This window comes from Nipponia nippon, unplaced genomic scaffold, assembly GCF_047370975.1.
Source record: "Nipponia nippon isolate SJK-2023a ecotype South Korea unplaced genomic scaffold, ASM4737097v1 scaffold_3, whole genome shotgun sequence".
Taxonomy (NCBI): Eukaryota; Metazoa; Chordata; class Aves; order Pelecaniformes; family Threskiornithidae; genus Nipponia; species Nipponia nippon.
Genome location: NW_028262347.1, coordinates 16,142,047 through 16,151,903, shown reverse-complemented (window position 1 = coordinate 16,151,903; position 9,857 = coordinate 16,142,047). Strand labels below are relative to the sequence as shown.

The window sequence follows — 9,857 nt, the reverse complement described above, 5'->3', positions numbered from 1 at the left end:
TTGCACCGCTCTGCAAATCCATCATCCGCAGACAGCGCCCCGATTGGCCAACGCCTCCGTCGGCTGGCCGAGGGGCATTCTGGGAGCTGTAGTCTTCGCCGCCGCCACCGCCTGCCGCCGGGGACGCGATAAGACGACAGCCCCCAGGATGCGCCGCGCGGGGCTCGGCGGATAGTAAACAAGAGTCACAGGGACACGTGTGCTCGCGCCGCCGGCCGCCCCGGCCCCCGGCCGCCCGCCGGGGCCTGCGCTGCGGGGCCGAGCGCCGGCGGTGCTGCCGCCGGTCAGGACCCCCCCGCCCGGCAGCGAGCCCGACCGCGGCGAGGCGCTGCCCGACCTAGTGCTGCCGCGGGGGAGGCGGCGGAGGAGCGGCCTCCCCGCTCTGCTGCGGCGGGAGAGCCCCTCTGCCTGCCGCAGCTCCGCCGGGCCGGGCCGGGCGCGGGCCCCGGGATGGCGGCGGCCTCCGCAGCGGGGCGCTGACTCACGGCATCGGCGTGGAAACGGTGACTGGGCCCCGGGCTGGGGTCGCCGGGGGCGCCCGGTGCCTTTGGCGCCTTCCCGCCGGGACTGAGGAGCGCTGTCCGGAGCCCGGCCCCGCTCCCCTCTGGCCAAATACGGGCGGCGGCGGGCGGCGGTGACGGAAGTTGCTAAAGGTCAGGGCGTGAGTCAGCAGCGCGCTCGGCCTCCGCTCCGGCCCCTGCCTTCGTTTTCGCTTCATTAGAAACCCTTGGTGGTGGTGGCTTAGGGCCAAAATACACGTTGGTGGGGGGAAAAAAAGTTGTTTTTTTTTTTAAATCGATGCAGGTTTATCGGTCCATGAGTGTCTGCCATTCCCATACCTTTATTGCCAAAACGAGGACCTGGTTTGGTTCGACGTTACTTCTGACGGAGAAGTGAGACTACAGATGCTATGAGATTTGCTCACTTATTCGTCACTCTGGGAGACCGCAGAGATGAGAACGGACTCCTGATCGCCTGCATGATCCGATACAAAGCAAATACATGCACAGTTCAGAAATAATCAACAGAATCTTAGAAACGGATGGAGAGCTTCAAGATTTTGCAAATGTTGGGATTTTTCCAAGAAAAGCATTTCTTCCTTATTCTGTTTTCACCATCACCCCAATCATGTGAACGTGTCCTAAATCCGGTATTGGAGCTTTTGTTGTAATTTGGTATGTAAACAGTTCTGACTTTCAGGCACGCTAACATAGCTGTGCAAGAAAATACGCCAAAAAAAAAAAGTTAACTATTACAATTTAAATAGAAATGGTTCTGTATTTAGAGCTCCCTGCACGCTTTGTGTCCCATGAAACATGCTGTTAGTGGCCACTAGAGGGAATGCTGGTTTTATTGTTTCCAAGAAAAAAAATTAAATCACACACACGCCGAAATTGTATTTAGCACCAAAACACACCCAGTATGCAGATGTCATTGGCACACTGGTGTAAGATTTGGCTTTTCCAAGAAGTTTGTGTGTTAGTAAAGTCATTACCATCTGTAGGAGCTATCCGAAGAGAGACATTACTTTCAAAAATACGCAGTATCTTCTGCAGCGTGAATTGGAAATTATTACTTTTTATACACATATGTGCAAGTTCAGCTTAAAAAAAAAAAGAAGTTGAAAAAACAATCCCATGGAATTTAACTAAAAATCTTCTCTGCTTAATCACATAACAAACCAACCTTTTACACATTATTTTCACAGTTTAAAAACACTAGTTATTTGAACAAATGCCTCCAGGAAAAATCTGAAAATTAATGTTGAGATTCACCTATTAAGCAACTAGAGAGCCTATTGTAGTATCAACTGTCTAACCCTACATGCCACAAGCTCAGATTTTTCCTATATTTAGAATTCAGGCTTTTCCTAAATAACCGATACATCTTTACATAAGAAAGCTTTCATGGCATCCTCTCTCTAAAACACGTTTTTTAATAAACTGAAAACTGGTAAATCAGGAATCTTCTTTTTTACACGACTCCACAATAAAATTAACTTTAAAGCTGTGTTCCTTCCTTGCCTTCCCCTTTGTCTTTTGATCTCCCTTATACATGTAAACAGCCCTTAGGCTCTTTGGAGAGAGACCCAAGCTTCTTGGGTTTTTAATGAATTTTACTGCAGACCCTGCATTTCCAGATTGAGGCTTGGCAGAAGACCTGTGTATGCAGATATCTCCATTCTGCAAATAGGCTACTCTGCCTGCGGTACAGCCGTTTGCAAGATATAACACTGAGTATACTCTTTTGAAAGCTCCGTCAGCCCCAGTGTGGAAGGTGGAGAGCGCAGAGGCCGGATCAAGCAGCTACAGAAGATACAAAATCCTGTCTCAAGCCCAATTGGATTCTTCAGGAAAAGACTGTTAGCCTAAAGGTTCGTACCTTGTTATGGAGCACATTTCCACCCCATTATGTACTTTATCTACCCAAAAGGAAAAGCATTTTTCCCAAACGAAATGTTAAATCCATTTGCCGTGAAGGTTCACAGTTCTCTACAAAAACTTAGGCATGAGTGTTACGTGGGACGCCCAGTCCTCCGAGATCCACTGGCCCCGATTCCAGATACAGGTCTTGACAAGTAAATACCACTGCCGAATTAGAGCCTTGATATCACACTTACCATCTATGACATACCCAGAAAGCACGAAAATATGAATCCTGCCTAGGACTGAGATTAAAATCTTGTGAAGACGAGTGTCTGAATTGTTTTGGGATTCTAAACACAGACATGTAATAGCTTTCTTATTTTCAAATCTACCTTTTCTCCTTTGCATACAGTAAATAAACATTTAGTCAGTGAGGATGTAAGAGAAAATGAGTAAAAGGACAGGTAGTCCATGCAGTAGATGGCAGCAGGACACATAAAACTGTACCAAAGCTTACTTACTAACCCCCTTGGTTGAAGTCAAATATGTATCTTCTAAATTTCAGAATTAAGATTATGTCAATGCCATACTCCTTGCTCTGTATGCCTAGTCTCTAATTAAATCATTACTCCCCCTCCACACACCCTACCTCGCCTTACTCCATGCCTCAATTGAATGGGTGCTCAGAGAATGAATCAATGCTGTGTAACACGGACATTGTTGGTAGCTTTGCTGATTCAGTTGTTTCTGCTCTTGTAAGAGGCAGAAAACAAGGTGGGGGATTGGGAAGTGTTAGTTGCGAGTTCTTGTCACATTACGGATTGCTACCAAGAAGTACAAAATAAGCGGGAGAGACTACACAAACAGAAAATAAGGATACAGATAAATTCACATCCTAGCTATCTACCTCTTAAAATTGCCAGCCACAAAGTTAAGAAACCACCAGGTAGGTTTTAAAAATGTGTAATATTACAGTCAAAGTCATATTAGTAAAATACATAATATATATTGGGTTTGTGCCTATCTCTACTTTTAATCTCTCCTGTCCAAAGCCAATGTCCTGTCCTGCCCTTACAACACAGCTGCTACTGCTGACTCTCTGAAATACAGCATATCTGCTCACCAGAGCTTCCACTTCTACCCAACGCGGCAGCCTCTGTTCTGCAGCCATTCCGCCAGACCCTCTCACATCAGTTTTCACCTTTCACGATGACTTCTGCATCTCCTAAAGCTAATTCCTCTTGCCCTCTTCTCACAGCCTTTTGTGGCTAGCTGCAGTGGTGGTTGGCTTGCTCCACCTTCCTAACGACAACTCTAGGCATGCCACCCCCAAATTTCACCTCTTTAATCACCTCAAAGAGGATGCCACTGGGAATGCAGAGCAGAGGAAAGAGGATCTGTTCCTTCCAGGAAAGATCTTTTTTCTTGAGTGCTAGAAGGGAAACTTCACTTGCCTCCTGCAGTGGTTCAAGCTGGGGAGAAACAGAACAAGTAATAGGCTGGAAAGGTGGGTTTTTTTTTTTCCTTCCAAGACAGGTCAGGGATTAATGAGAAATTTATTTCATGTCATTATGACACAGATTCCAGTTTTACCTACATTTTTATCACCTACAAAGGTTGAGAGCAAGACAAAAAAATGACAATAGTATCAGGAAAAAAGAAAGACCTGACATACCAAGAAGCAATCCAGAAAAGTGGTAACTAAGAAAACCCTCTACCCCAGCTCAAAGCTTGCAGAAAAACAAGTCTAGAGGAGACTACAGATGATCTGTAGGTTCCCTCTATGCTGGTTGGTAAATTAAAATGCCAGGGAGTGTTCCTGGGCACTGGAATACAATCATCTGTACTCTAAATTTTTTTAGAATAGCCCTGGCATAGTTTTTGCGTGGGCCAATAGCAAATAATTTTCGGATATGGTTTGGGAGCTACCAAGGACTCTTCTTGGTTGGCCATCTGCATATGGCCACCCCATATGGAAAGCTGGAAAAAAGCTTATAAGGCAGCTTATAAATGAGCCCACACAAATACTGGAAAATAGTATCAATGTTGGCCATTCAATGCCTCAGTACTAGCAAATAGTCTCAGGCACATGAAATTTCCTACTATGGATGTAACCATACAGATGCAGCCAAAAAATAAAGGTACGGTGAGGTTAAGGTTGCTTAAGATCGTCACACCACCTGACTCCACAAGGACAAAGCAACAGAGAGAAAAAGAAGATATAGCTTGCTGATAAGTTGGATGGCTTTTTCCAAATAAGACGTTTATCAGAACTGAGTTTCCAGCATCTTCAGAGATGTGGGGGAGCAGGTCCCAGAGGCTTGCTCGGCTGCCAGGGAATTAGTCCTCCACACAGAGACCTGCACAGAGCATTATCCTTTCCTAAAACTTCATAGCTGCTCAGCTGAAAAAATTCAATGCTCTCAAAGAAGAAAGGACAAAGTACTCATACCATTCCATGATGCTATTTTTAGGCTGTCCTAATTTCATTTACCTCATTTTAAAAAAGGCTGAGTCAGCAGATACTGTCAAAATGGCCTAGTATAACCTAGTGTCAGAGTTTTTCACATGGTTTTGACTGGGCAGTTTCTTTTATGAAATAGTTTGGCCTTTCCTCTCTTCCCCATTCCCCCATACACACATACACCTCTACCAGTTCTAAGGAAGAAACCCAGCCCTACCCATGGTATTCACACAGCCATGGCAACACCATTACTGCAGTCCAGCTCAGCTTGATTTGCCACCGTAGAAGGGACAGGGATGGCACAAAGGGGATGAGGTAGGGAGTCGTTGCCCAGTCAATCAGACCACTGTGTCCCAGCATGGACCCAGCCAGTCACTCCACTTGCCTTACATCCCCCTACTGCCACTGGCTCTTCACCTGGCTGTCAGAATAATGATAATTTAGAGGGAAAGAGAGCAATGGGGTGAAGGAAGAGACAATGTTAAAATGACATTTTCCTCAGGCTTTTCATATCCTACCAAGATTTTTCGCTTCCCTTCAGTCCATGAAGTGAGAGCGTCCAGCCTGTTAAGCATCTTTCTGAGCCAAAAAGTAGATTAAGAACTTGAAAACAGCCTTGGTATATATCTGAAGGAAATCCAATTCTCAGAATGATTTGAAAATTATCCTAAATTTTGTAAGACAGTCAACACCACAGATCTGTACATACTCAGCATACAAAGAAGCAATTCCTCCCAGAGGAAACTGCAGTAATACTTATTTGAGGACTACAGACACAGGAAAGTATCACAGAAACTAAAAAAAAAATACACACCTATAACCATCAAATGTATGAATGGATACAAAGAGCTTTGAACTAGCATAGATACTTTAGCAAGAGCATGTAAGAATGTTGATGCTGTGGCAAACTGACTTTCAGCAAAGCACTTTGTTCAGCAAAAGCTATCACATGCAGCAAGTGTCTGAAAAAAGACTAGGAATTTCATGTGCCAGATGACCAGCAGATACTGATTTTGCACATCTGGGAACTCTTGACATTGAAAACCAATAATACTTGCCATGGAAAGTGTGTCAAACTACAAAATGACAAAAATCATGGCGTAACTCATCCAAGAGTCGCCTTATAGAAAGCTTAAAGCATGAAACATTTCAAACAAAACAACAAAACCCCCACCAAAACCAAACCCACCATTCCAGCAAGGACCAGAATAGTCTTTACTGAATACAAAAGACAACACGAGGAAAGAAGATGGAGTGACAATGGTTTACCAAGCTTTACCCCAAGACTTCCACAACCAGTCACTTCTGGACCTCAAACAGGAGATCCAGAAGGGAATGATTTCAGAAGTGTTTACTCCGGATGAACTTGAATGAAATCTCATGAAGCATAAACAAATGACATTTAAAAAATGACGGCATCAGCACTAGGACCAAGGAAGCTTGCTTTCCTCAGGGCTTGTGTCTTGTGATCAACTGAGGGCTGCAGTCAAATTTTTTTCCTATGGTTAAGGCATTTGTAAACATTTGATGCCATGTGGATTCTCTTTTGCTTAGTAACATGTGAGCCCATGAATGCCTCTCTCGTACAGGACTTCTCTCAGGCTTTTCTCTCCTCACCCAGCAGGGCATTATTTTCAATAAACTCATTGGAGCATTTTTCCCGCCCCCCTCTTTAGAACTTAGCCATCTGTAAAATTCACTTGAATCATCTGCAGAATCATAAATTGCTGGTGAGATTGGGGAGAGAGGAGAGAAACAAACTAACATGTACGTGCCAAGTAATTGCCAAAGTCCCGTTCCTTTAGCAACCTGACTACAAACAAGGACGATAAAAATCTTTAATAACAGAAACATCAGGTAATCTAAGTATGGACAGACAGTCTCATAAGGTAAACACGACATAGTATTGTTTAAAATTATTAGAACTATCTACCTTATTTTGAAAGGTCATTAAAAATCAGTGACTTGGTATGATTTCCTTCTTAGGAGGAACACTTGCCACATTTATGACACAAAGATTGGCATGCTTGAAGTGTACATATGAATAGATTCAAGAGAAATCCCAAGTGCTGACTGATTAAGGATATAATGATTTGGATTAAACTTACAAAGCAACAATTTATAACTGTTGGTTAAACCTCCCTGAATTCACCAACAAAGAAAATTCCAGAAATCCTCCAGTCCCCAAGAGCAACACAATAAAACTGCTGCAACATGAAGCTGTACTTTAGGACTCAGAAAATCCAAAGACTCTGATTATCTCAAATTTGTCACTCCACACCTTTTTCCCAGCTAAAAACTACAAGCAAATCATCAAATACAAAGTAGCTATGACAATTACCACACCAACATGTCATCTATTCCAAGCAGACAGAGCATCCACATAACATCATTTATGAAAATCAACATGAAAGTGTTAAGAATTATGAATGTTTTAATAAATGAATATAAATAGGTCACTTGTAACTTTATGATAATGGAATTAAAACACAACAATATCAATAAACATAGATTTTTATATATAAAAAGTGTCGTTTATTGTAAGGAAACTTTAACCAACAATATTGAAAATATCGTGACTGGCATTTATGGCCTTGATTGTGGTTTACTGCCATACAAGAAATTTCTAGCATTTTTCTTAATCACATCAAGCTTGTGCAAAATATAGGTAGCTTTTAGAGAAGCATACAGAATGACAAGAGTGTAGATTTTGGTTACCTGATATTTCCTTCTAGTATAACAGGATTCTCTTTTTTCCATAAATCAAAAGTACAAAGGCAAGTTATCATATCTGCAATTATTCATACCAGGTTTCTAGGTAAAAAAAAAAATGACAATTGTAAATTTTGCTCAGGTTGTATTTTGTTAGGAATCTGACTTATAATTTATACCATACCGTATGATATAAATTATATATTGTTATCATATTATATAATCATAATTTCATATACAGGTATGATTATATAAATTGTCAGACCATATCACTAACTATAGGATAATAACTACATCAACATACACAAATATATGGCATTAGAAAAGTCATTATCTAAGAAGGAAAGATGTTATAATTCAGGTGTTTGAAACAGGGCACAAGCAGCCTTCCTACAATTCTTGCAGTATCATTTTGGCAGAACTACTGCCAATCGCCATTATGTGCACTAGCTTCCCATGTACATCGACAGATAGGTCAGTAAGCAGTATTAAAATCGGACTGTGCCTGAAATTTCCAGTCACAGACCCCTGTAAGCAATGAGCTCTGTGCTCCTAATTAAGATGATATTCTCTCTCCTCAGTCTCAGAAGGTATCCCATGCTATTACAGCTAAAAAGAGATTATTTATGATGACCTACAGGTTTTTGAAAGCAGGACATGTCAGCTTTAACAACGACATACTTTCCAGACTTGTGCAAAGCTTGTGAAGTATTGATCTTTCAAATTAAAAATATTTTTGTACTTCCTGATAAGGATTTTTCAAGTACAAGCTTAGTTTAGCATGGCTTTCAGTATCAATCACTTCAGTAATTGAATCTGGTCTTTGATAGCTAAAATTAGACTGCAAGAAGAGAGATATACAGAGACAATTTCATTTGAAATAGGTAAAAGATTTAGCAGATAAAAAAGGTGAGATCTAAAAAAAAATTAACTGGAGAACAAGCATAGATAGAGAAGACAAAATGCATAAATATAAAACAAGGGAGAAGGAAAACAATATAGGTTATGCATGATTAGGTAGAACATGACAACAACCTGTGCCTTTGCTTTTAAAGCATTAAGGTTAATTTGTCAGCTGTCCTCACTCTAGACTGTACAGAATACATGTAACTAATAAAAAATGCAGTTTATTGCAAAAATATACAAGTCCTCTAAATTGCATAAGATATTACAATGTCGTGCTGAAACATGACATATTAAACAGAGAGGACTTTAAAACAAATTACAAAATGTTAAAAATCAGATTTGGGTCATGAGCGTTACACAAAATGCATTGTCATGCTTTATCTTACGATTAGTCTTGTGATTCACTACATCTGTGATAAATGCAACATAAAATCATGACAATTGTAATAGTCAGAAAGTAATATCTACTGTATATCTTCTGTATTAATACATATAAACACTTTGTGTGCACTAATACTTTCAACATATCACATTCAAACTAACAGTCTTTCCAGAAAAGTTGCAACCTTTTTGAAGAACAGAAGCTGGTTTAATAAGTTCATCGCATGTGGGTTTTTTGAAATCTACTCTTTGAGGAAATGCTGTGTTAAAGGGCTTGATTTTCAAAGGTGCTCGAGTACTATGGGTATTCTTAATGCCAGATGGAACCATCAATGGTAAACACTTTCAAAAATCAAGCCCACATTTTATTAAATTCCTATTTTGTTTACTAGTATTTCCACTGTAGTAAGTCCAAAAAATACCCCCAAACCCACTCTTAAAATCACAGAAAATGCTTGGCATCTATAGGAAGAGAGACAATTTCTCAGTGGACTAACCACTACTGTGCTATATTCTCATAACAGATCTTGCTGCTCCAATGTTTAGTTCATGCACTGGGATCGGCAATGTCCATGTTTGTTCCAAACAGAGCAACTAGCTGCTCTTCATAGTTTGCAATGTTTCTTTTCAGAATTTCCATACAAGGTCCCAAAAGCCTTTCAAATGCCTGCACATCCATAACTAAGATAAAAGGGGAGAGAAAGAGAAAGAATATAACGTGCTCGTCAGTTGCAGACACTAATCTTGGTGTTTATGACATTCCAATGTAAAATTTTAAATGATAACAGGACAGATATTACTGAGGCATATACTTTGTTTGCACAGAAGAGAACCACTTACCATAGCAAAACCAAGATCAACCAACACATTGCTGTCTTGCAACTTTATAAATAACCTTAGAATTTGCTGCGTTTCTTATTTTGAAAATATTTTCATATTAAGAGTTATGTAACCCAAGAGCTGTTGAAGAAGTCTAGAGGGGCCTGGATTCCTCCACAGAACACGGTTTTAAGACCCCTGAGATTTTG

General features: G+C 41.0%; 1 protein-coding gene and 1 long non-coding RNA gene across 2 annotated transcripts in view; one reads left to right on the top strand and one right to left on the bottom strand.

Moving 5' to 3' along the window:
- Positions 1–92: 92 nt before the first annotated feature.
- Positions 93–2,012, top strand: LOC148054512 (uncharacterized). Its single transcript, XR_015706482.1, has 2 exons — positions 93–653; positions 805–2,012. It is a non-coding gene; the product is annotated as an uncharacterized LOC148054512 (long non-coding RNA).
- A 1,642-nt stretch (positions 2,013–3,654) lies between these two features.
- The window catches only part of PRKAR2B (protein kinase cAMP-dependent type II regulatory subunit beta), a 91,894-nt gene continuing 85,691 nt past the window's right edge, over positions 3,655–9,857 (bottom strand). Inside the window, exon 11 of the mRNA XM_087765713.1 lies at positions 3,655–9,510. Coding sequence (XP_087621839.1) covers positions 9,377–9,510 — 134 coding nt within the window. The 3' untranslated portion in view covers positions 3,655–9,376. The remainder of the gene's footprint in view (positions 9,511–9,857) is intronic.